General features: G+C 44.9%; 2 protein-coding genes and 1 long non-coding RNA gene across 8 annotated transcripts in view; 2 read left to right on the top strand and 1 right to left on the bottom strand.

Moving 5' to 3' along the window:
* Positions 1 to 9,565, top strand: part of PPARD (peroxisome proliferator activated receptor delta) — a 54,936-nt gene extending 45,371 nt beyond the window's left edge. For all 6 annotated transcript variants that reach the window (XM_083744959.1, XM_083744962.1, XM_083744954.1 and 3 more), the window contains exons 4-7: positions 16 to 154; positions 862 to 1,064; positions 2,523 to 2,973; positions 4,284 to 9,565. In XM_083744959.1, coding sequence (XP_083601085.1) covers positions 16 to 154; positions 862 to 1,064; positions 2,523 to 2,973; positions 4,284 to 4,531 — 1,041 coding nt within the window. In that variant the 3' untranslated portion in view covers positions 4,532 to 9,565. The remainder of the gene's footprint in view (positions 1 to 15; positions 155 to 861; positions 1,065 to 2,522; positions 2,974 to 4,283) is intronic.
* On the bottom strand, positions 47 to 12,957 carry LOC310847389. The gene is made up of 4 exons (XR_014565790.1): positions 12,831 to 12,957; positions 3,868 to 3,944; positions 1,460 to 1,506; positions 47 to 180 (listed from the first exon to the last, which is right to left on the bottom strand). It is a non-coding gene; the product is annotated as an uncharacterized lncRNA (long non-coding RNA).
* A 305-nt stretch (positions 12,958 to 13,262) lies between these two features.
* Positions 13,263 to 26,749, top strand: LOC310847346 (uncharacterized protein). Its single transcript, XM_083745039.1, has 8 exons — positions 13,263 to 13,396; positions 17,780 to 17,899; positions 20,519 to 20,838; positions 21,589 to 21,692; positions 22,454 to 22,668; positions 23,805 to 23,915; positions 24,364 to 24,508; positions 25,776 to 26,749. The coding sequence occupies exons 1-8, from the start codon at positions 13,296 to 13,298 to the stop codon at positions 25,926 to 25,928; spliced, it is 1,269 nt and encodes a 422-aa protein (XP_083601165.1). The 5' UTR covers positions 13,263 to 13,295; the 3' UTR covers positions 25,929 to 26,749.
* Positions 26,750 to 26,842: the final 93 nt, after the last annotated feature.

Raw genomic sequence — 26,842 nt, 5'->3', positions numbered from 1 at the left:
TCTGCTCTCCAACAGGGCTTCTTTCGTCGAACAATCCGTATGAAACTGGAGTACGAGAGGTGTGAGCGGAGCTGTAAAATTCAGAAGAAGAACCGAAACAAGTGCCAGTACTGCCGCTTTCAGAAATGCCTCTCCCTGGGCATGTCGCACAACGGTGAGACTCCTCTCATCCCCTTAGCTCTAGATACAGGAAGAAAAACATAGCTAGATATGGAAATTTGTATTTTCTGTAGGCAACGTGTTTAGTATTGTGGGTGGGGGTGTTTGTGGGGGAGTGTCTAACTATGCTGCTCTGGCAGTCATCCTCATTAGCCAGGTAGTGGGTTGGAATCATTGCACAGCCTGCATATCTTTCCTTCTGAAAATGATTGTTATGGACACAGCCTAAGAATGGCAAATCAATGTCTATTGCTTCCAGTCTATTTTTCCTTGTTTTGTCTTTAGAACAGTGGTTCCCAATTAGCTAAGTACTGCGGACCCCCTGTTTTTTAAAAGCCATAGACCCCCTACTTTTGAAGACGCTGATATCTCTGTGGTAGTTTTTGTTATGTGAATGGTGCCACCATGCCCTCCAACATGTCCCAGCAGAAAACTAGGATGCGTATCTTCTGGGATGCGCTCTTGCATTAGTCACGTGACCTGTGCAAGAGCACAGTGCCCCAAAACACCACCTTGAGCTTCCTGATGGAAAAAGAGGGATATAAATGTAATAATTAACACTCTTATTTTTTTGTTTCCCTCCCCGTCCACCTATAATTGTGTAATATGAAATGTCTTCAATAAATAAAAAGTTGGAAAGACATGGGGATGCTATTTCGGCCCAAGACTCCTAACAGTATCTTCTTTGTTACGTTTCTTCAGCCATTCGTTTCGGCCGCATGCCTGAAGCTGAAAAAAGGAAGTTAGTGGCAGGACTGACAGCAAGTGAGATCACCTGTCAGAACCAGCAGGTAGCTGACCTGAAAGTATTTTCCAAGCACATCTACAACGCCTACCTGAAAAATTTCAACATGACCAAAAAGAAGGCACGAGGCATCCTGACTGGGAAAGCCAGCAGCACTCCAGTGAGTACCTCAGTCCCAGAGGGATGAAAGTGGAGCAGAACTTGCCAGGCAAGCTCTTGGCATCTGCAGTCCAAGAGATTCAATGCTGTGCCCAAAGCAGACTCTCTGACATCAAAGAACTTTAATCAACTATTTGGTCTTGCTCATAAAGAGAAGCCTGGTGTTTTGTTGATATTGAGGCTGCTGGTGTGATCAGTGTGACCTGAGTTACATCACCATGATAACCAGAAGTTTTCTGTACTCAAATTATTCCACAGAGTTTTATCTGAAGAAGTGTGCATGCACACAAAAGCTCATACCAATAACTATATTAGTTGGTCTCTAAGGTGCTACTGGAAGGATTTTTTAAATTTTTTGTTTTGTTTTGACTACGGCAGCCCAACACAGCTACCTACCTGTACAGAGTTTTAGTTAGTGCAAACGGTGGTGACTGAGTTCAATCCTAAATGCACAAAAGAAAAGAAAAGAAAAAATTATAAACCATTGATTCCACTGAGGGAATGTTTCCCATGAAAACACATTCCCCTTCCTTTTTAAGCCTCTATCCCATGTGGCTTCCCAAAAGAAATATAGAAGTTTATTTATACATATAGCTCACTGGGGACTATAAAATCGAGCTATATAGACATCAGCATTACTATGCAGGAAAAGGTGGGAGAAAATTTTAGGGTGAAAAGTTGAAAAAGTAGGCATCCCTATAGCATTATTAAATAGTGGTAATACATATTCATTTGTACTATTGAAAAATGCTTCTTTATCATTGTACACAGGTGTCATAATAACTATAGATAGGTAAGATGAGCTTTCATTTTATATCCTGCTCCATCCTAGGAGGTAATTATCCTTGAAAATAATAGCAGAACCCAAGTTTTTTTACTCTAAATTGGAACCAGTGTCTGAAATATCCAGAAGTGCTTATTCTGTATTTCACTTCAAACTTCACTGAATTCAGTAAATTGAAGTTTTGTATAGTGCCTCACCATCCTGATTATAAACAAGTCCTCAGTGCAATCTTTCTTCTGTATCAGCAATAATTTTATTTTAAAGAAGTTGTTTGCCATTCTCCTCCTCCTCCTCCTCCTCCTTCTCCTCCTCCTCTTCCTTCTTCTTCCTCTTCCTCTCTTCCTTCTATGAATTCAGCACAGTGTTGTTTGCTAGGGACCTTTGTAGAGGAGGCTATTTTCTACACAGACTCAGATATTCTCTGTCTGCCATCGTAGGAAGCTAGAGGCATTATCAGAGTTGAAGAACACATTCCAGTCAAGCAATAACACTTGGTGGGGGGGGGGGGGGAGCAGGGCCAGTGAGGGGGTGGCTGGCAGAGCTCTGAGGTCCAGATGGAGAGATCTGGAGGGCCACATGTCACCCTCAGGCCTGGGCTTCCCCACCACTGCACTTCAGCCTGTGGCTTGATTCCTCACTGCAGAATGCTGACTCTTATGTGTTTGTTCTTTGTAGCCTTTTGTGATTCATGACATGGATACCCTGTGGCAAGCGGAAAAGGGTCTCGTGTGGAAACAGCTAGTGAATGGGATACCACCATCCAAGGAGATTGGCGTCCACGTTTTTTACCGCTGCCAGTGCACATCCGTGGAAACTGTGCGGGAGCTCACAGAATTTGCCAAGAGCATCCCTAGCTTCATTAGCTTGTACCTTAATGACCAAGTGACTCTGCTGAAATACGGGGTGCACGAGGCCATTTTTGCAATGCTGGCCTCCATTATGAACAAGGATGGACTCCTGGTGGCCAATGGGAATGGCTTTGTGACGCGCGAGTTCCTGCGCAGCTTGCGCAAGCCCTTCAGTGACATCATGGAGCCCAAATTTGAGTTTGCTGTGAAGTTCAATGCCCTGGAGCTGGATGACAGTGACCTGTCTCTGTTTGTAGCTGCCATCATCCTGTGTGGAGGTGAGAAGGGGGAGTTATTTGCTAGCAATGGTATATGCTTTCTAAAAGCTTGCTGATGAAGACCGGGCGATTACCCTGCTAAGTTAAGGCCAATTAATATTAGTTTGAAGGTGCGATTGTGATGCTGGCAATTCAGACAGGATGAAAAAGCTAGAAAGGATTAAATCATCTTCTCCACAGTCCTGTGCAAGCTTACCCGAGAGTAACCCCTACTGAACACAGTTGGACTTACTTCTAAGTGAATATAGATAGGATTGCATCCACATCCAATTTACCACTTACCACAACATCCTTGTTACTTTCTTCTCATTCAGGATACCACCCACTTCTTCATTTTTAATCTTTAAAAATCCTTATTGTTGTTATTTCTTTGCTGACTCTTTCTCTCCTCTTTTACCTCCCATGACTGTTTGGTCCTCAGTACCTCTCTTAACTGTTGAGATCTTTGGCCATTTTGACCTTGTCTTTGGTACCACATCTCACACACCCCAGTTCAGCTTCTATAACTGATTTAACAGACAGATGTAGTGAAGAAGAAAATGAACCTTGCTGTGGAGAAATCCTGTTCATTCCTTTAAGTAAAAATAATGATAAATGTTTGCTGTAGTGCAGCATTCCTCAGTAAAATGTGGTTTAAAATAAACAAATCTTTAAATAGTGAGTGAGAGGTCAGGGCAGCCTTGGCACTACTCTGTTTGTCTTCTTGTTTATAGAAGCACATTTGCATGTATGTGCTTATTCTGTGCATTTCTGTGTGTGTATGAAATCTTTTTTAGAACAGTTGGAAAACTACTCCAGAGATTGTGGGGAGGGTGGAATAGAATGTGTTACCATCCTCAGTGATGTCATGCAGCACTAGTCACACATAGCCTTACACACAACTGTTCTCATAACCTTTTTGAGAGGAGAGTTGGGTATTTCCCATTTAGACGAAGTGTGCCAAAAATCTGCAGAAGTTACATGATTGGAGCCTGCAGGAAGGCAGAAAAAAACATAGCTTGTACTTGGAGAACTGACATCAAAACACCCACCTTTCGCTCAAAGCGTCTCATCTGAATTCATCCTTGTTTCCCCAACTTTTATAATAAACAGCATCAAGTGGTTAAGATCACTTCAGGCAGCAGACATGTTTGCATTTGTTCAGGGGAGAGGGTGCTACATGTTTGAATGCTCCTTCATGAGGAAAACTCCCTACAGATGTCAGAATGCCACACTGAGGAGAGGCTAGTCTGAGCTTCTCTTGGTGTTCAGACAGGTAAAGGACTGGAAAATAATGTTGTGCTCTCTCTCTCTTTTTCTCCCTTTTGTAGACCGTCCTGGCCTGATGAACGTTAAACAGGTAGAAGAGATTCAAGACAATATCCTCCAGGCCCTCGAGTTCCACTTGCAGGCCAACCACCCAGACACTCAATACCTCTTCCCTAAGCTGCTGCAGAAAATGGCTGACTTGCGACAGTTGGTGACTGAGCATGCGCAGCTGGTGCAGAAGATCAAAAAGACAGAGACAGAGACTTCTCTGCACCCACTCTTGCAGGAAATCTACAAGGACATGTACTGAGGAGCCTATATTTAAGAGATAGGTTAAAGCCATGGAATCCAGCAAAATGCTTTGTACATTAGCAAAGAAATCCCCTGTGTCTTCCATTCCTTCTACTGTAATTGCTTTTTTCTATATGGTTGCTGCATTCTGTACATAGAGGGGAGGGGGTGTTGTACAGGAAAAGACTTGGCATCTACCACATGGTGGGAGATCAGGGCTTCCGTTAACATACACTAAGTGAAACTTAAAGGCACATCATAAGCTAAATATCTGTTGCTACAGTTCAGCTGTTACACTGTTCTAGAGCAGCTGATGTGTTTACACACAACCTCGCAAACGTGTTTGAACTGTGGGTTGGATTCTGCGGTTGGACAAGGCGGGTTTTGTCCATCCAGTTAAAGCAAGCAGTAGCTTGGCTGGCAGGTACAGGAACAGCACTTGCAACATATATCCGTTGTATATTATTTTTATATTGCACTCTGAATTCTAGCTTGGCCCTCAGCCATAAATTCTAGGGTGTTACAAGGAAAGGGCGTGTGTGTGTGTTCATGCGTGTGTGTGTCTGTGTATACATTTCCCAAAGAAACCTCCAAGTGTTTGATGAAGGGTACGGACACTCCTTGTGGAGATACTTTGAGGGGGGAAGGCCTTTGCTTATCTCCTTGGTGCACAAAAACAGAAATGCCTTCTCCGTGAAAGGCCATACCTCCTGTCCTCTGCATATTTCTTTCTCTCTCTCTCTCTCTCTCTCTCTCTCTCTCTCTCTCTCTCTCTCTCTCTCTCTCCTTTGGGTTGTTTTATAGTGTAGCTTGTTGAAGCCCTTTATGGGCATGTGTGGCACTTGCAAGCTTACAGCAGAGAGATGGGCTTCTTTTTCTGTCCCTTGCCCTGTGCTTCAGTGCTTGCCAAATGAAGTTGAGCCTGATGTCATGGAAGTTTTGCTCTCGGATAGTACCTGCCAAAAGTCTATTTGCTTCCTTCCAAGGTAGATCCTGCACTTGAATAAGCACTTGGGTGTCTCCTTATCTGGGCTAGATATAATGTGGGTTCTGCTTTTCAAAGGGCAGCCCATGGACCACTGTGAGGTCACGACAATACAAGGATGTTAGTGAAGACGGTGATGATTGCTTTTGTTTTGCTGCACTTCCCCACCTCCTGCATCCTGGTATTCTCCAAACTGCCCAAGAGGGGCACCATCTGGGGGTACCGAGTGCCCCCCAATTTCCAGGGAGGGGCCAGGCCCCCTCAATATTCTGTGGCCTGCTGGAGACACTGTCAGGCCTTCCTGCTGCTGCAACAGGCCCCATAGGGCCTTCACGTGGCTACAAGGGCCCCGCTGGCCCTACCTGCGGCTTCCTCCCACCACACGTGATGTTACACACGTTGCCCCTCCTAAAATAAGTTACGGCAGAATCCGATGCCTGTGCTGCCCAAAATATCTGAGGAAGACACTTTATATGTGAATTACAGTGCCAGAGGCACATACGGCACTCTGTGCTGGTTCTGCCCATTGTTTTTTAGACCTTTGTAATAAAAAAGTGATAGATAGCAAAAACCACAGCATTTCAACGTCACCCCCTCAACATTTCCTCATCAGATTACCAATTTTTACTGTATTTTTAAAGGCCTTATATCAGATTTTGGCTCCTTTTGATTTCCTTGAGTTGTTTCTGCTTTAGCCCTTAAGGATCTCACCAGACACCTTTTGCAGTTGTCAGCTCGCTTTGAACACAGGTCTTCTTTGCTGGTCAGTTGCAGCAAAGTGGCAGCAGGGAAGTCATTGTCACATGTCTGTGTGAACAGTGTGAGACCATTCTGCCTAGACATGGTTGATGCATTGTGTGAGTTGTCAAGTTTCTTCCAGCTGTGACTTCCAGTATACTGTTCCCAGATTAGCATGTTGTTTGGGTATGGCCTGCTAGCCTTGGCACTGAGGTACTGCGTTGTTGCTATGTGGCCTTAGGCAAGTTTGCTTATTTCTGCACATTTCAAATAGACAGCATGCTTTCATAAAGGAAGAGAACTTTCTGCCCAAACAATCTTGACATAACAAACAGAATGTAATAATTTACAACTTTATGGTGACGGATGTGTAGGTGGCACAAGTTTGAAACTGCTAGTTGTCCAACCATTTCAGCTCAAATCATGCAATTTCCTTCTTTCTTTCCCTCCAAACAGAAATTTTAGCAGCTTGTCTTCATTTTCTAGATTTAGGTGCAGAGAACTCTAAAGACCATTCACTAGAAGATAGGGATATTTTAAAAGCCTGCTGCTATAAATTTTACCTAATATATCTGTGGAAGGAGCGTAGCTCAGCAGAACACATGCTTTGAAGGCAGAAGGTCCCAGATTCAATCCCAGGCATCTCCAGTTAAAAGGTCAGGGGGTAGGTGATGGGAATCGCCTCTGCCTGATACCCTGGAGAGCTGCTGCAAATCAGAGCAGAAAGTGTTGGGCATGATGAGCAGATGGGTTGATCTTTCCGTGCTTTGTGTGTGTGATATATTTTTAATTTGGATTTCCCTTGACAGTCTATGGAGAAAGGAAATAATAGTTACATAGTTCTTCTCTCGGATGCTGTAGTTGCTGACGAGTTCCTGTCTCCATCTTCGGGAACTTGATGATGTGCAGTTTTTAGTGCCTATGTAACCTGAAAGAGTAAGCCACATACCTCTGAGATTTTTCTCCACTCCAGCCACAGTAAATGAGAAGAGAAGAGAACCTCTTCCATTGGGAATTGTGGAGTGGATTTGCTGAACAAGAGAGCCTAATCTGTGTGAATTACCAACTCCATTGCTTCATGCTGAGATTACTCTGTTTTTATGTGTGCTTGCTTTCAGCAATGCTGAAGTACATGTCTTTGGGCTGGGACAGAACTTTGAGAACTTAATTTTGTCCCAGCTGTGCTTTTGGGGAGGCACTGTAGCTCAGGGGAAGGGCAAATACTTGACCTACAAAAGGCTCTTGGTTCAATCCGCAGCTGTCAGGCAATGTAGGAAAGACTGGACAAGATGGCTCTAACTAGGTATAAGACAGCTTCCTGTGTTTCTGTTTTAAAGCCACAAAGCTCAGCTGTTCTGAACTACTAGTAGAAATCTTTTATTGCAATAACATGATTTTTGCACCCTTCAGAGAGTAGATGCCTTTAACCCATGATATATCATTTTGCACCCCTTACTGGAAAGATGCCTTTAACCTATGTGCATTCCTTATTAAGTAAGCAAAAATGTAAAATCAACATCATGGACATTTTACTTGGCCACTCGTTTGCCTAGAGTTTGATTATAACCTAGCTAATTTGCCACCAGCTCTTTTTCAGACAGTACCAGAGTCTAGGCCCTTTTTGCCCTTGCAATGCAATCCATATACAGTGGTACCTCTGGTTACGAACTTAATTTGTTCCGGAGGTCCGTTCTTAACCCGAAACTGTTCTTAAGCTGAGGCGCGCTTTCGCTAATGGGGCCTCCTGCTGCTGCCATGCCACTGGTGCGTGACTTCCAGTCGCATCCCAGGGCAAAGTTCGCTACCAGGAGCATCTACTTCCAGTTTAGTGGAGCTCGTTACCCGAAGTGTTTGTAAGGAGGACAGTATGCAACCCGAGGTTCCACTGTAGAAAGCTAGAAAATAAGTTCAGTTTCTTAAGTGGTAAGTTCAGATGAGTATAGAATTGAAGTCCAAGTGCTCATGTGTTGTCTCCAAGCTCTTCTTCTACATCTGCCAGACAACATTAAGGGTTGTATCTAGCAATGTACAAGCAGAGTTCCACTCGGACAACGACGCTTGAGTTTCTTTTTCTCTCCCTGCGTGTCCCCCAAATCTGTTCCAGGGGGTCTCCCAACCCTCCAGAGGAGGGTGGAGGCAGGGGCTTTAGGGTGCAGAAGTTCAGTTACACTGGTGGAGCTACAGCTTTGGATTCTGCACTTCATCCTTTGAATACAAAATTACCTTTTGGTGATGTTGGTCACATGATAGCAAAGGCAAGACCTATTTAAGTAGCACCTAGAACATCAACATGGAAAACGGGACCTACTTCCAAGACCCTGTGCAAACAGGAAAGGTCATCCATCTTTTCCACAAAGCAAAATGGCAGTGGTAGCATTGCCACAACCCATCTCTCTTGCCTGTTGAAAACCACTGCCCTACAATGTTACAATGTCTGACTCATCTTCCCTTAGGCTGATTAGTGCGGAAAATTCTCAGACACGTAAGATCCTGCAAGCACTCATCTGAGCCATTTCAGATCCTTTCTGTCTCAGATACAAAGCAAACACTTACTGTGCTTTGAAACCCTTTCTTTTTGGCACAGTCTCTGTGTGGTTCCTGGGATCATAGTTGTCTGGAAACAAGAATTGTTTTTCCCCCTGCCACTTCCAATATCAGGGACCCTCAGTGCTTTAGCAACAAATCCCATTACATAACTGCTTCCACCACCCACAAATTTCATAATAGTAATGGGATCCTTTGTGGTTTTCAACCTTAGGATTGTTCACTACCTAGACATGATGGCTAATACACAGCATTGGTTTGAATCTTGTTATTTTCCTTACGAGTGTAGGGAAGTAAGTTGCTTAATCCTTGCAATCTTCTTCCAGGGTTGCACTGATGGACTGGCTGGTACTTGATTTTGCTGTGCCTCTTTATTTCCAGATTGAAATAACTGGTGTGTTTCATCTCTACCTCACAGAATGCTGTGAGGCTGGTGGAATGTGTCTTAGTAAAGCAATTTGGAGCCTTCATGTAGCAGGAACCAGAGATCACTGACAAGAATAGTTTGGGATTTTTAATTTCACCTGCCCTAAACCTTCATCTTTACCCACCACCCTTGAAAGCCTCTTCACCTGCTATCTTGCTATCCCTCAGGACTTGCTGGGCATGTATTTCCAGCACTTGAGGACTGCACACTCTCCTTTCTTTCTTTTTTTTCTGGGATGTTGTAGCAATCCTGAAACTGAAATGTATATTTTTGCTAGAAGTTCAACCTCCAGGTGTTTTTAATAATATAAATAGTGACTGACAATTTTAAATTGGAAATAAATATTTAAGAAACTTTTACACTATAGCACTTCTTTAGCCCATTTCAGGGGCCTCTGACGTTTGAAACATCAAACATTAAAAACTTCTCTAAACAAGTAGACTAAAGAATAAGCCTATATTTCATCCAACTCTTCCAAAATTCAGAGAGACTGTGGGATTGTTATTGTTTTTACAAACCCCCATTCACAATGTATTATGCTAGCATTTGAGTTACACTAAATAATTCCTCAGAAGGGATGATCAAAACAATCGGAAGGGAGAAATTGTTTCTAAGTACAAGTGTTGTATTAGGCCCTACCTTTAGGGTTTTTCTTCCAATTTAGTGATAATGGAGAGAAATCTGCTAGCTAATTAGAACGGAATGCCTTGTGAAAAAGATAGTCTCCCAGAAACAGGTTGGGAGGGGGGGTGAGCAGGGAGAGAAATTGTTTCTAGGAATGTGTACAGTATTGCTTTCAAGCTCTGGAAGAAACACATGATGAAACATGCTCCATTTTTCAACAACGAGACTGGGGAACAGCAATGCGGGATGCCGTGCTCCTCTTTGTAAATGTAATAGGAGCGCATTGCTCTAATGGTGGCAATGGATTTGTCTGTGTGGATGGGGACAGTGGTACCACCAGGGTGAGATTTGGGGGCAGACGTTCAGGGCCCCATGTAGCGGAATAATCAGAAGGTCCCCAAATATAGCTGCGTCGGATTGTCACAGTCAGAAGTAAATGAAATACTGCGTATTATGACGTTAATATGACGTTATCTGTGAACAGCCCTGAGACCTGTGGGTATAGGGTGGTATACAAATTTAATTAATAACAATGATAATGATATTATATTATATTACGTATCTGAAGATGGAGAAGGGCCTTTTAAGACTATTAAGCCCAAAGTCTAAAATTACTTAATTGCACCACTGAATGGGGTGTTTGAGGATAAGAAAGTTCATTTTTGCCATGCAAACTGTGGCTGTTTTTAAACCACAGAAAGCCATACTTATTACGCCTGGGTGAGGCAATGAGAGATAGCAATGAAGGGAAGGACCTTTTCCATCAGTATCTGTTTTAGCACAGCATTAATGGGTCCTGCGGCTAATGCTGCAGTTGTCTTTTTTAAAATTATTATCATTATTATTATTATTATTATTATTATTATTATTATTACCCTGCCCATCTGGCTGTGTTTCCCCAGCCACTGTGGGCGGCTCCCAACAGAATATTAAAAACACGATGAAACATCAAACATTAAAAACTTCTCTAAACAAGTAGAGTAAGGAATAAGCTATAGCATGGGTGGCTTTGTTCTCTCGTGGGGTTTAAGAGCCAAGCAAGTATTCACCCTTTTAAAAATGGCTGCGATTGAATTAGAAACATATACAAATGGTAAACACAGCAATAAACAAAGAGCATCACTGTTTACTTGATTGGGGACATTGGTGAAAGCTCTTATGTAGTAGTGACAGCAGTGTTACAAACTGAGATATGAAAGGTAGGAGCTAAATGGCACCTTAATCCTAGGTTATGGGCACAACAACGGAATGTCTAGGCACACTTTTTTATAACAAGAATACAAAGCTGAAAATGAATGAACTGCAGCTAAAATATTATGTTCATTTAGCCCTTCCCTTGCCCACCCCCCCAATATTCTTAGGAGGGTCTCTCCTCCAGTCTTCACAGAGAAGCTGGAAGTGGGGAGGCAGAAAAAGTTCCTCCATTGCTTCCACTCTGCAGTTTTAATCTGAAATCTTAGGCGCAGTATTCGAACTGCTCACGCTAAGGAAATTCCCTGTCGCAAAATACACCTAGAACAATGGGAGTTTCAAACACTGAGTGACAGTGGTAGTAGTCATGAATCTAGCACTTTGAACACATATATTGCTTCAGTAATCCTTACAACTCAGGAAGATAGGGTAGAGATAGGGTAGCATTATTATTCCATCCCCCGATAGGGAGAGACAAAGAGAGAATAGCTGCCCCATGGCCAGCTGGTGAGTTGCTATTGGGGGGGGGGGGCAGACATCCTTTTTATTGTGCATTCCTGTAACTGACAGGGTTTATAAAAAGCAAAGGTAACTAGGTAGCCATGTTGGGCTATAGAAGAAAATCCAAAACCCACAGCTGGAAATTACTTATTGGGACCAACAAAAATGTCTGGCAAGCTTTCAAGTTCTCCAGAATGCTTAATCATGCAAGATGTTGGGAGGTGAGGGACAAGGAACTTTTTTTTTTAAAGGTACAAAAATTTGGCTGAAGTAGGTATGACCTCAGCTTGTAGACTCAGTTCCAAGATGGAGGTTGAAGGCTGAATAAACCTGTCCCAGGTGTTATAGATTTCACAATACACACCTAGGTTTCTGGGCTAAAGAAGCTAATGTCTTCATTTCTGAGGTATGAAAGTCTGGTTTGTAATCCAGATCAGTCCCAAACCCTAAATGCCTAGGATAAGCAGAGAGTAGAAGTAAAGAGAAACGTGAAACTTTAATTTAGCAAAGCCAGGCATTAATTTTGAATGTGGGATAAGTAAAAATGAGTAAATTAAAAACCAAACTGTATATTACCTAGTGGCTGGAGGGGATGCAACCCTCACAAAGGAATCCACCTTTCACTGGTTGTGAATTCTACCGTGAATGGCTGGATTTCCATAAGAAAAAAACCTAAATCAGTAGTTGGACAATGCCTTTATTGGGCTATAAAGCCCAATATAAATTGTCAGAAATAGTAATCAGTCATGACTGCTTTATCCTAGTACCGTAGGTGTACCTCGATACTTGCAGCAATTACCAGAAAGTATTTCAATCTGTAAACTCTATTTTGGAAGTAAAAGAACCGGGAATTTAGTAGCACCTTATTGGCTACTGAATTTATTGTGGCATAAGCTTTCATGGACTACAGTCCACTTCATCAGATGCATGAAATGTTATCCTGAGGAGTGTATAAAAATCACTAACACACACAGAGTTACGGAGGGCGGAGTTGTAAACAGTGAGGTCGGAGGGAAATGAAAGGCAGGAAAAGTACTGACGATAATTAAAATTAACATTGGCAATTCACAAAACTTGATGGTGCCAAAGGGAGCCTGGCATCGGTAAGCCAATTGGCACACATGCTAAAAATCCTTTGTTTCGGTTCAGTCCACAAGCGACTATAAATTCCACCTGCTACCACGTTGCTTGGGCGCTTAGCCCGCCCTCCCCTTACGAGTAAACGTTAGTAGCTCTAATTGTGCTACAAACGTCGCAACGTGCACAGTTCCACCCTTTGCTAATAAAATAAAAAGTGCATTGTCTTACGTTGCAAGAAACACAATCATCCTCCTCCTTTTATTATTCCGGAAGACCCAACGAAGTCATTATCAATGCAATCGCAGGCATGTTTCCCTGGAAGAAAATCCCGCTACGTTCAGTGGGTCTTACTCGTAAGTAAACGTGCACAGGATTGCAGCCCCACAAAGTGCAAGCAGCGGGGCACCGGAAGCCAAACATAGGATGTTGCGCCTCCCGGCCGTCCCCCCATCCCTGCGCCTGCTGCGTACGAGGGCGAACGCAGTTTCCCGACGAGGCGGGACGGCTGGGAGGAGAGTCCTTTTCGAATTGAAGCTCTTCCATTCGACGGCCGACTAAAAAGCTGGGTGTGCCCGTCTGCTCTTCTCCAATGGGATCTCCTGTCCTAAACCACTCCCCTGCCCGAAGTATTTCTGCAGGGAGAGGAGGCGGCTTGCATTTTGGAGTTTCTGGGTCCGACTGCAAGGGACACCGATGGAGCCGTGGCTATCTGTTGGAGAAGGCGGCGCCGGTGGCGGTAGCGGTAGCGGCCGCCGGGCTTCCAAAGGGCCTGGATCCCATAGGATCCCTTGCAGGTACCTGTATAGAGAATGTGCAGGAAAGGGGTCGCCGGGCTCCTCGAGAGCCGTCTTATCCTCCGTCCCGTTGTCCAGAGGCGCGCCAGGCCCCGAGTGCGCTCGCACGGCAGCGGCGCTCCAAAGCGGAATTTTCCCTCCGTCATGGTTGTTGGGCTGTATGCTTCCATATGGGTGGCTGGGACAGGAAGTCGGAATTGCAGGAAAGTGATTCAGCAGCACTGTTGTTTTGCTCGACAGCTGAGCGGCTTCTTCCAAGTGACTGGCAAACTTTGGCGACCTCGCTGCTAACTTCCATCTTCTTCCCCCAGCGACCGCGAACTTGTAGCGCGCTTGCTTGTTTTGCAGCCCTCGGAGTTCCGGAGACCTTTATCGGCATCGGGCAATCGAGTTGGGTTTGCACCCCCGTCGGAGAGGGTGGTGGAGGAAAGATGGTGGGGGGTACTCCTTCCCGGCCTCCCCATAGTAGTGTTGCTGCTACTTTCAGGGCGTGGCGGTGGCTGTAGTGTGGCCCGAAACAAAGCCGTGCACAACAACATGATCACGCCCTGCTTTTCGGCAGGAAAAACTTCGAGAGGGTCCCCTCCCCATTCGTCTTGTATGTAAAAGGATAGGGTAAAGCGCACGCGCGCGCGCGCCGTTACCGGGTGTATTTGCTTTTAAGTAAACCAGGCTAAGGAGTGGTGTGGATGGATTCCTTGCGGCGGGAATGGCTGGATTCCTTGCGGCGGGAGGCGCTCGCAGCTTTTGTGCAAGGAGCTTTCCAGGGCTGGGGCCTCTTAGCCAAGGGACTGAGAATTTCTAATAAACTTTTGCAAAGGCTGCCCCCTTGAAAGGGGCTAGAGCAAAAGTCTTCCATAGCAAGAGCAGAGTCTGAAATAACACTCGGAACTTCATAGAGCAAGATTTGCTGGTTTTACCAACTCCAGTGCTGTTTATATACCGGTGAAGTTTTACTGGCTTGGGTCAATATATGGGAAACCTAGTTTCTCCTAGTAGCTTTAAAAAGAAATATATGCACCCCTAGTGGTTCTGCTGCTTTTAAATATGACTTGGTGTTGGGCAGTGCCTACTGAAGTGAGGGTCTACTAGGTGCAAATCGCATGCCTCGTTTTTAGGTGGTTTATGGTTCCCTTCTTCAGTTACCATGCACTCTGCCTGCTCACCCACTTTAGAGCGCTTTGCCCACTTCAGATGTCTCCACACAAAAGGGAGTGTACATTTGCTTTGTATACAAAAGTTCCCAGGTTCAATTCCTGGCATTTTCCATTAGGGCTGGGAAGTACCTCATGGAGAGCCACTGCTAGTCAGTGTAGACAAAACTTAATCTGCCCTTTATTCTCTTTCCCTTGCCCACCTAAAACATTAAAGCTTATTTTGAAAAAGGCATCGATTCTATTTGTGCACAGCTGTAAGCTGTAGTCTGAAACAAACTGACTCACCACAAGCGAACAGTAAGCTGGTGGTAACCCACCTGCCACACTGCTCTTATCTGAGCTGGAGGAAAACAAACCACAGTTCTGGATTAGTGTTGTGTGAGATGGTTTGTGCTTCTTCAAACAAACTACAAGTACCGGTTCCTACCCTAAGCCAGTGCTGTAGTTTGTTTGTTTCCAGTTTAGAAAAGAGTGGAAAGGGGCAGGTACCATTTAAGCTGCTGCAGCCAGCCCTCTGCTCATTCCTGTTGTTGTTGTTGTTAAATTTTCTATACTGTACTGCCCTTCATCTGAAGATCACAGGGTGGTTTACCATATAAAGTAAGCTGTAGTTGTTACATACTGGCTTACGATTGTGTGCAGTCAAAGCCCATACAAGCTATTTGCTTAATGCCTTTGTTGGGTGTGAAGCTGAGATGCTATCCCTGTCCCGTCTTGTAGATATACAAAGTTATCATTGGAGGTTTGGTTCATCTGAGCAAATCTGGACACACATTGCAAATGTGATTGTCTGAATATTGTAATGATTTCTTCCTGGCTATGCAGAGGAATTTCAAATAATGCTGCCTGATTGTAGTCTGAGGATGGGTGGGAGATAGTATGATGATGGCAGGAAATAATTCAACCTGCCAGGGGTGCCAAAAGGATTTTCTGGGCCCAGGACACTGTGTTTGGATTGGGCTCTATGCTCCTCTTGTGAAATATGACAAGTTTACATTACAATTTTATGTGCTTCGTGCCACATGCAAATTTCTATCATCTTTTGCAGGGCCCAAAAATAAGTCTGGGATCACAAGCAAGTAGTCTTCGAAATTAGCTAGGTGGATTTTGCACCTGGCTGTTGATCACTTGCAACCAAGTGAAGATGCCTGGACTCCAGGAGGGCATCTGACATCTCCACCATCTGGAGGTGCATACCTGGGGATCACTGAATCTGGACTGTTTTCACAAACTAATACCACACCCTGTAGAATTCTATCAGTTATATTTTATCTGCACAATCAGAATGAAATTTCAAGAACCAAAATGCTTTTTCTGTGCAGCAGGAGCAGTGAGCCACATTTTGGTTAATTGTTGTAGCTTGTCTTCACTTGCACCACTCCACTGTCCTTTTCACAGTTGCGAAGAATATCCCTATGTTATGAATGGTCTGTGTCACCATTAAGAAAAAGAGGTAGGAATATGCCTATACAGTGGTACCTCGGGTTAAGAACTTAATTCATTCTGGAGATCCGTTCTTAACCTGAAACTGTTCTTAACCTGAAGTACCACTTTAGCTAATGGGGCCTCCCACTGCCGCTGCGCCACTACTGCATGATTTCTGTTCTCATCCTGAGGCAAAGTTCTTAACCCGAGGTACTATTTCTGGGTTAGCAGAGTCTGTAACCTGAAGCATCTGTAACCTGAAGCGTCTGTAACCCGAGGTACCACTGTACACAGGGTGGGTCGTTTAAAAGAGGCCCCATGGATACAAAGCACACATGTTCCACGGGGCCTCTTTTAAAAGACTTACCCTGTATATATGTGGATTTCCCCTGGATCAAGTGACTTTTAAGTTCTCAATGTTCTTAACATAGATCAAGGTAGTTGTCTGAATTAGCCAGATGTTTAACTGATAAGCACAGTCACTCTATCATTTGAAAAATAAGACTTTAGAGCTATTTTACCCCAAAGTGGCAACTAGACATTCCATTTTGGCAACTGTAACCTTGGTTTACGTCTTGCTCGGTCCCTGCTCCTGCCAACCTAGCAGTTCGAAAGCATGTCAAAGTGCAAGTAGATAAATAGGTACCGCTCCAGCGGGAAGGTAATCAGCGTTTCCGTGCGCTGCTCTGGTTCACCAAAAGCGGCTTAGTGATGCTGGCCACATGACCCGGAAGCTGTACGCCGGCTCCCTCGGCCAATAAAGCGAGATGAGCGCCGCAACCCCAGAGTCGGGCACGACTGGACCTAATGGTCAGGGGTCCCTTTACCTTTACCTAACTTTGGTTTAAGGAACCATTTGGCACCACGCTTATATATCTGAGTGTCTAATGCTGTGAACGAGACACATAATTGTGTTTTCATAATTGTGTTTTTTATCCCCATGATTGTGTTTTCATACTAGAGAAGGCTTAACCTGTTTAAATTCTGCCTGTCACAGTTCCTAAAGACATAAGAACCATGCTCTCCCCTAATGGCAACCCATCAGTACATAATACATACTTTCTCTATGATAATGCCTATCCCTCTGCAATATAAATATGCTAAAGAAAAATTTAATGTTTACATACTTGGGGAAAATTTTGTATGAAATTAATCCTGAGTTAGGAAGAGAATGAGCTCACTCTTTGCTGCTCCCTTTTGCTTTTATGTGGACATGCTATTGCCCAGTCACAGCTACACTAAAATCCTGGATGTTGTCATTATTTTCTATAGGCGACAATCAATTTCTCTGCCGGTGAAGAAGACAAAACAGCTTCAAAATGAAGCAGGAAGTTTCTTCAAAATGGCAATCCTTCTTCATTACATGAATTTCGCGAGAACTCCATAGAGTGACATATCTATCCTGCCACCTAGAAAGTTCTAAAAATGGCTTCAAAATAAACAATTTTGAAGCCATTTTGTATCTTCCCTTTGGCTTGTATGACTAAATTTCTCTAGTAGTCAACCATTCACAGTTCTGACTTCACTTGATGGCAGAAAATATTGGCAGGTGGGGGAGCAAGGTCACATATCAAATTCTTGCTTTGAATAGTGCCTGCATATTTTGCTTTCTGTCATTTGTTCTAAGGGACTAGGGACTTTTCATCTCTTTGGGAAGTGTTTTGTTCAACCCCAGTCCAGAGCGGAAAGATTTTTGCATCTCCTGTTTGGCATATTGATTTTACTGGGACTTTGGTCTCTTGGTCTCATTTAGGATTGAACTCTGATTCTTTCTACAATTCTGCTTTTACTTCATTTTCAGGAACTTTGCCCGTGGGACTTGCAGATGGGGTCAGAACTGCCGATTCTCCCATGATAGGAAGTCTACTCAGATCTGCAGATATTTCCAGAATGGGTTTTGTGATTATGGAGACCGCTGCAGGTAAGGGCTAGTTTTGTTTTCTTTTTGTGTTTTGTAAACAAACCCAAAACCACACTCTTCCTTCATCCTGCTTCCTGCAAAAATCTGTTAGATTGAAGGTACTAGAAGCTTGAAGATGCAATATAATTGGATGCATTAGAACTGGTTGTCCTAGCCTCAAAGTTAAGCCTTGAAGGAAAAATAAAATTCAGGGGAGGCTTAATAAGCTGTGAACTGCACAAAAATGCAATAGGGAGAAGGAAATTTAACTCTGCGCTTATATTGCCCACCTGTAAATATTCTGATCACTTGGGTCCAGTGGAAAGTTTGAGGGGAGATGTTATTCTACCAGCAGTGGGACCGTCTCTAGTCCTACAGACTGGATGTAGCAGAAGCCTATGGAAAAGACCAAACTAAAAGACCAAACTAAGTCCTTGAGGATAGCACTGTCAGTGGCATTATTGTAATTAGATGAGCTTCAGAAACTTGGGCATAGACCTTATGCCCTCCTTGTAAGCTTGGTGATTTGGTAGATCTCTGGTTTGATACAATAAGGCAGTTTTATGAAAAAAAGGTTTTAGGATGGGTAGTAAAAGTACAGTAAAACCACATGGTGCATTGGCCAACTTGCTGCATACTAAAGTACCTGAAGGAGCGTCTCCACCCCCATCGTTCAGCCCGGACACTGAGATCCAGTGCCGAGGGCCTTCTGGCGGTTCTCTCTTTGCGAGAAGTGAGGCTACGGGGAACCAGAAAGAGGGCCTTCTCAGTAGTGGCGCCCGCTCTGTGGAGCGCCCTCCCATCAGATGTCAAAGAGATAAACAACTACCTGACATTCAGAAGACATCTTAAGGCAGCCATGTTCAGGGAAGTTTTTAATATTTAACGCTATAGTTTTTTAACACTTGATTGGGAGCCGCCCAGAGTGGCTGGGGAAACTCAGCCAGATGGACGGGGTATAAATAATAAATTATTACTATTATCATTATTATATTATTATACCTGCTGCATGATGGGCGGAGATTGTGGAAGTGGTGACTTTGCTGGGCCAACATTAGAAACAGGTGGAGGAGCAGATTACCTAGAGTGGTAATGAAGTAGATGGACCAGCACCCTCATCTGGGCTTTAGTGGTTGGTTTCTGTCACTGCCAGCTGTTCAGAGAACAGGGCTCTATCTGAACTCTTAATGAAACACCTCCCCTGTGATGATTTTACAATAGCTGTCTACTGAGTTGGTCAAGTCTCTCCTGACTGATACCTAAGCTGTATTAGACAAAGTTTTGGGGCTGCATTGTTGAAGGTGATGGTAATTTATATAGTTCCCCTAGGAACCTTATATTGGCTTCATAATGTAGAACAGGAGTGTGTAACTTCTAGCCTGCAGACCTGAGAGGCCTCCCTTTGTGGCCTGCCTGTCCCATTTTTGGTTAAGCCACACTTATCTGACTTAATATATTACATCAAGTGTGAGTCAGGTACAGATGCGGCTGGATAAAAAGGGTGTGCCTTGATTTCCTTGTTGACATCAGGTAATTGACACATGGGCAGCCCCACCCACCTGCCAAACCTGACCTGTGCAGGAAATTGGGATCTAGCCCACTAACCAGATCCAGTTTTCCACCTCTTTGTAGGTGGAAGGGAAGAGGGCATAGATGGGTAAAACGCTCACCCTTGGATATCGCATTGCAGTCATTACTGCTAGACGTTCATAAAATCCCCCCCCCCCATCTTCTTTTAAATTCTTCAGTGCTGTGGTTCCAAAATAATAAAATAAACTGCAAATATGTTTGTCTCAGCCCAGGGGAGGGGGAAGAATTGCCATTAGGAGGAGAATTGGAAAATAATGTTTGGTAGAGAATACAGTGGAACCTTGAGTTGCGGATGTGATCCGTGCGGGAGGCACGTTCACAACCTGCAGTGCCATGTCTGCGCACTCATGCGATGCAATTCGGTGCTTGTGCGCAAAGCGTGATTTAGTGCTTCTGCGCAAGCGCTGGAACCTGGAACTAACCCATTCCGGTACTTCCGGGTTTTGGTGCGTCCGTAACCTGAAAACGCGTAACCCGAAGCGTCTGTAATCCAAGGTACCGCTGTATTGAAATTTTAACTTCTCATACTTGTGTCTTGGTGGTTATGAGAAAAGCCTGATTGGAACAGTGGGGATAAGTTTGTTCAGTATTGGAAACAAAACCCTGCAACTATTTTGAGAGAAGAGATATAAGTGGTTATGTAATAAAAAATGAATTGGTGGGGTCAGAGGAGAGCCCTCTTCCCATCCCCCCTGCTAACTGGGCAGTGAAGCACCTGCTTAAAAGGTGGCTTCTCCCTTGTATATGGTGTTTATTATCCCAGCATGGTATCCCTCCCAGTGTCTGCTCCACGCTGGGGAAATGGAGTTCAGCTATATACCAAATTGTGCATAGAGTTCTAGTCATCCTGTCTTGCTGCTTGTGGAAGGCCAGCTGCTCCCTTGAATGTGTGAGGGGGAGATGTGTGTCTTATCTCAAAGGCAGCTATTCCCTGTTTGAGCAATGAGGTAATTTTTGTTTTTCTGGGCAAGAGGATACACTTTGTTCCTGTGCTGTGAATGAGTTGCTCCTGTGCTGTGAATGACACACTATTGACATTCAATCTCTCAGCTACCAGCACGTCCTGGAAGCACCGCCCTTGAGCAGGTGTGGCTCAGAGGCTGCCTACCATGGACTGCGTGGATTAACTGTGAACCGTCGAGGCTCGGAGCCAGCCATCTTGCCAGAAGCTTCAGTGAGGAGTTGGGGAGCAGCCCGGCGTGGCTCAGAACCAGCTGTCTCGGGCATGGCACAGCTACAGATGAACTTTGGGAGCATGAGGATGTCATTCGAGGAGGAGGATGAAGATGATGATGATAAAACCATCCCTTCCTGGCATCCTCCAAACTGGGCCCTCAGTAAAGAATTTGTTCCCAGGCAGGCTGCTTCAGGTAAGCTCCTGGAGAGGCTGGTTTTTGTGGGCTTGGGCTCTTGTTGCAGCATTTGTTGTAGCTTCTGGGGCACATGAGCAAATCAGTTCTATTCCCCCGCTTCCCTATCTCTACTCTGCTTCTCATAATCTTTGTCATGTGACTGCTAACTCATAATTCTCTGTCAAGATGACTTTGTTATTAAGACACACTCAATGGGATTTTGATTTGGCAATGTTCTAATGGAGTCGTGAAGGAATTTCCGCACACATGCCCCACAGTCTTGAGAAGTGCATCTGGGGTCCTTAAACCAATAGCCCAGTTACATTGAACATGTTTTTCTGTGAGAAGCTTCTGTTTGGATAGGATGACATTTTGAATGACTTTGTCCAGTCCCAGCCATGGAAGGGACCCAACACGACACGTTGGCTCATTCTCCAGTCCCCGTGCAGCTATAATGAAAGGCCTCTTGTTTGTGAGGTGGGGAAAGGGAGCCAGGTCATCATCAGTTGGTAACTCTGCATGGATGGAGACAGGAAGGGACTCTTCCAATGGCATCTTTTAAAGGCTATTCATTCCAGCTTTCCCCAACTGATTCTCCTTTTCTTCCTTACATGTTTCATCTTTATCTCTTTTTAGAGAAGTGATGGGGGAGATTGTAAGCTTGTTATTCTAATGTTTGTGCGGGCCCTTGTATTTTTAGACACTTGATAGAATAATAGTTGGACTGGTGGCAGCAGCGTCCTAGTTAGCTGTTTCTCTGCTGCTCAGGTTCCACATCCCATGAAGAGAGACTTGACACCACTTCCCTGATGCCAGAAGAAGCATCAGCCAAGGAGGCTGCTCCTGTGTCTGTGGTCTCGGAAGAGCCAAAGGTAGGTGGGATGCCTGCAAATGTAGAGTGATGAGAACAGACACTGCCATTTCAATAAAAACCAGTGGGATTCTCCTGAGCTCTCGTAGACTGAGGGATTTTGGAATGCAGTTGGAGCAGCAAAGAAGTATTGGGAGATGTGAGGTGAGACTAGGAGATGGGAGGGATGCTTGAAACACACCCGGATTTTTAGCACCTGCCAACCAGGTGACCTCCTGATGCTCTGGATTACAACTCTTATCAGCCCCAGCAGACTAGTGAAGGCTGTCATATCATCACCCATAAACCTCTTTTGGTATGAGCTTCCAAGAAACAGGTTGTGCAACGACAGGGATTTATAACTTCAAGCTTTTGAAATGAGATTGATTAATAGGAAATCAAGTTTAGGCATGTGTGGTGCTGTTGCACCCAGCTTTGTGGAACCAGTGCAGATTTTAGGTGGATGAACTTCGGAGAAGCTGGAGTGTCGTGGAGAAGGCTTCCAGGACCTGTTTTAGAAAGTACAGTGGTACTTCTAGTTACGAACTTAATTAATTCATTCCGGAGGTCCGTTCTTAACCTGAAACTGTTCTTAGCTAGAGGCGTGCTTTCGCCAATGGGGCGTCTTGCTGCTGCGCCGCCGGCAGCACACAATTTCCGTTCTCATTCTGGGGCAAAGTTCTCAACTCGAGGTAACTCTTCCAGATTAGCGGAGTTTGTAACCTGAAGTGTTTGTAACTTGAGGTACCACTGTATTCTCCAATTGTTGTGTTCCTTTCCCAGGCAGTTGGAGGTTCAGAAGCGGCAGAAGCTGCTGCTTCTGCAGAGGTGCAGAAAAGTGAGGATGTGGTGTGTGGAATCTGCATGGACAAAATCTCTCAGAAGACCTTGCCTCAGGAGCGTCTGTTTGGCATTCTTCCTAACTGCTCCCATGCCTACTGCGTGACCTGCATCCGAAAGTGGAGAAAAAGCCGGGACTTTCACAATGCGGTGATTAAGTAAGTTCTTCATGGCCCAATTGCTTGCCTTGTGCTTGTGTAAACTGAGTCTTCTGGCAGGTGGCTGTCTGAAGTGTGTAGACTGGGTATTGGCAACCTTTGGCCAGGGATCTCCCACAATTGGGGCCCCAGCTGTTTTTGGACTACAACTCCCATAATTCCTAGCTAGCAGGACCAGTGGTCAGGGATTATGGGAGTTGTTCTGCAAAAGCAACAAGAGGCCCAAGTTTGGAAACCCTGCTTTGACTCATCAGATGCCGACAAACAACAACCATCATCATCGCTGTACGTTGGCCGTGCTTGCTGGGACTTGTAGCTTTAACCCCCTTTGTGAAGGCACTTTTTATCAAGGAGGTTTCTGGCTCTGCTGTTCTGGACCGCACCCCCAGGAGGTTGCTGTTAGGCTTCCATGTTGCTAAGCGTTCTGATGTTAGTGCAGTTAGGTTAGAGCTTGGTTCTAATGATGCAAAGGTTGCAGGTTTGATCTCCGTACAGGACTTCTGCATATTCTTGCATTGCAGGGGGTTGGACAAGATAACCGGGACCACATAACACTGGTCCTGAGAGATCTGCATTGGCTCCCAGTACGTTTCCGAGCACAATTCAAAGTGTTGGTGCTGACCTTTAAAGCCCTAAACGGCCTCGGCCCAGTATACCTGAAGGAGTGTCTCCACCCCCATCGTTCAGCCCGGACACTGAGATCCAGCGCCGAGGGTCTTCTGGCGGTTCCCTCATTGCGAGAAGTGAGGTTACAGGGAACCAGACAGAGGGCCTTCTCGGTAGTGGCGCATGCCCTGTGGAACGCCCTCCCATCAGATGTCAAAGAAATAAGCAGCTATCCTATCTTGAAAAGACATCTGAAGGAAGTTTTTAATCAGGGAAGTTTTTAATATTTAATGCTGTACTGTTTTTAATATTTGATTGGGAGCCGCCCAGAGTGGCTGCAGAAACTCAGCCAGATGGGTGAAGTATAAATAATAAATCATTATTATTATTATTATATAAGATGAACCTCACGGTCCCTTCCAACTCTACAATTCTTTGATTCTATGATATGCAGATTGCTTTGAGCCAGAAGCAGAGTTTGTCTGGGGTTTGTCTGGGTATATTATATCCTCTCTATGTGCATTCCTCAGGGGCTGCCCAGAGTGCAGAGTCACTTCAACTTATTTCATCCCCAACCAATACTGGGTTTCTGATTCAGAAGAGAAAGAAAAACTGATTGAGAATTTCAAGGCACGGACCAGGTAAGCAGCTAGGTCACTTCAACAAAAAGGTCACTAAATATGTCTAACCATCTAGGTCCTTGTTCTCCAATCTTGAAACCATTGGCAATAACTCCGAGAATGCTAGGCTGCCGACTGGCTTCGTGAGATGAAACTGGTGTTCTCACTGTGGTCATTTGCTTAAGAGCCAAATAGGAATTAGACAGGCTTGATTAAGGGTGGAATAACTTAATCCATGTGCATACACTTTGGTGTTCCCTTCATGGTTAAGTATGCCTTGCTGTAATGCCCATGATTCTGCCTGTACACTCAGCTCCAAAGCTATCCTCAGTTCTAGGTGGATGTTGGATGTGCAGCAGCCTTCCCCAGCTGACAAGGGGTGGAGGAAGTCTGATCTACAATATTTATTCAGATTTCTGAAAAGACTCGCGCCTCTTGTGGCCTAATTTCATGATTTTTATTCCCTTAGCAAAATAAGGTGCAAATTCTTTGTCAGAAGCAATGGTCACTGCCCCTTTAAATCAGAGTGCATCTACCTGCATGAGCTGCCTGGAGGTCGGCTCCCGGCTGCAAAGCCGCAACAGAGGCCTGAACGGCGGAGACGGCGGACCGTTGTAAGTAACAAATTCCTTGATGCAGTCATGATACGGCAAGCCATTATAAGCTAGTCATTGAGAGGTAGGGTGTCCTTCCTAAGATATTCTGCTTCCCAAAGCCTCCATACTTAGGATCCCTATGGGATGCAACATGGAAATGCACACACTCTGCCTTGAGAGGCAACTGCCTCGGTAGTCGCTGGTCCAGCCCTAGGCATTTCTGTTCATCAAGCTTTGTTTTCTGGGGGTTGAAGATGACAGCAAGAGGCTGTCGGTGGTTCTCAATTGGCACACATTGCTTGCCAACCTCCAGCTTCCTTCCCCTATGGTATCCCTCTTGACTAGGGTTTCCCAAACGTGGGTCTCCAGCTGTTTTGGAACTACAACTCCCACCATCCGTTCAATAAGCCCTATGTAATCCACTTCCACCAGCCCCCTCAGGTGCCACACATACGTCTCTCCCACCTGTTGACACATACATCTCATACAAATCGACAGCTCTTTGCCTCCCCCCAGTCCCCTTCAAGAGCCCCCCTTTTAATCCTGCTGTGCCCCCTTCCCACTTCCACCAGGCCTGTTTTAGCAACAGCACAGATTATGGGGGCACACAGTGTAACTGCAGCCGTGACTCAGACCAGGTTTGCTGCAGCTGCTGCCCTTCCTTCCCTCTCCTTCCTTCATGCCTGTTCCCCAGAGTGCCGCCATTGCCTCAGGTTGGTGGTGGCATTCACAAAGGAGATAAAGACTTTCTCCCCTTCATTCTCCTCTCTGTTGCCAGTGGTGGTAGCGATGACAGGGAGCATGGGAACGCCTGGCTGGCTGCTTCCCCCACCTATTCATTCAGGGCTCCTCAGACATTGCCTTGCAATGTTGTGTGTGTGCATGTGCACTTAATTGCCAGCATGATGGCGGATAAGTACAAATTTAGTACAGTGGTACCTCAGGTTAAGTACTTAATTCGTTTTGGAGGTCCGTACTTAACCTGAAACTTTTCTTAACCTGAAGCACCACTTTAGCTAATGGGGCCTCCTGCTGCTGCCGCGCCACCGGAGCACGATTTCTGTTCTCATCCTGAAGCAAAGTTCTTAACCCTAAAGTAATATTTCTGGGTTAGCGGAGTCTGTAACCTGAAGCGTATGTAACCTGAAGCGTATGTAACCCAAGGTACCACTGTATATAGAGACGTGATTCCTTTAGCTTTTCTAGTAAAATGTGTCTATGCATTCCCTGTTCCGTGACAGATCAGTTCATCCAAAAGCCTTCTCTCTTGTGTCCTATATTGCAGGCCTTTAACCCATCTCCATCTGACAGCTCGGATGAAGATGATGACGATATGTACTTCATCCAGTGGGCTCTGACTGTTGCACTGTTGCAGAGGGAGAGGGACTTTGACTATTCAGACTTTCTCATTTGGGATTCGAGTGATTCTTCCGACTAGATGATGACAGTGATGACGACATCATTGGAGGCTGCGGGAACAATCTTACTGACATGTGAAGCTGTGGCTTGGGGAGAATGGGTGGGGAAGGAAGAAATCTTGATCAGTTGAATGGTTGTCTGGGGGGGGGTGGCTCTTAGTTGTCTGGCGGGTCTTCATTGCATTTTGCCTGGAATCCGTAAGCTGGGAGAACATAGTGCAAGGACCTGTTTTATGTTGGGAAGGCCTCCTGATTCCACAGGGCAAGATAATGGCTTGTCACCACTGTTGGCATACGGTATCTTAACACGTCACCCAAGTGCACTGCCATTCTCCTATCCCTTGCTTGGCTATATCTTCACATTCCTTTTCCCCGCCCTCAACCTTTTATCACATCCTGGGCTTCCCAGCATTGGGATCCATGAAGACCCTCCCAGCTGTATCTCTTCTAGGAGGGTGCCAGGTTCTGCTAGTGCTCAGGAAGTCTGTGTATACTGGAGACACTGAGTTTTCAGGTGTGTTCATGGTGCTGCTAGTTGTTTCCTCAGGAAGGCAGGCTTGCTGAGCAGTGCTATTATCTGCAGCAGGGAGCACCTGCATCTTGCTTTTTGTCTAGCAGTGCTATCGGGTATCTATCGTAGGCTTACGGAGGAGGGGTGTAACATAGGGTAGTGTGAACTAAATCTTGAATTTTTATTGATGCAGTGATCAATTTAGTATTGGAGGCTTAGAACTCGGTGATTTAAACCCTTAGGATCTGGGATCAGTAAGCCCCCTGAATGTATTTTTAATCCTAGAAGGATCGGGAGAGAGTATCAAATAAAATGAGCTTTAAAAATGTAGCCATGCAAAGTCTCTTTTTCTACCCCTCTGTTAACTTGTTAAAACGTGTTGTAGAGTATGAACACAAATATATTAAGTTTTTTTTCTATCTT

The sequence above is a fragment of the Podarcis gaigeae genome (assembly GCF_964106915.1).
Source record: "Podarcis gaigeae genome assembly, chromosome: 6".
Classification (NCBI taxonomy): Eukaryota; Metazoa; Chordata; class Lepidosauria; order Squamata; family Lacertidae; genus Podarcis; species Podarcis gaigeae.
Note: the sequence above shows the minus strand (reverse complement) of the source record. Positions and strands in the feature narration are given on the sequence as shown.

Coding starts and splice junctions, on each gene's coding strand:
- LOC310847346 (XM_083745039.1), top strand. CDS start 13,296: ATGGAGCCGTGGCTATCTGTTGGAGAAGGCGGCGCCGGTGGCGGTAGC. Junction 20,839..21,588: donor TCCCAGGCAGGCTGCTTCAG/GTAAGCTCCTGG, acceptor TCTGCTGCTCAG/GTTCCACATCCCATGAAGAG. Junction 21,693..22,453: donor TGGTCTCGGAAGAGCCAAAG/GTAGGTGGGATG, acceptor TTCCTTTCCCAG/GCAGTTGGAGGTTCAGAAGC.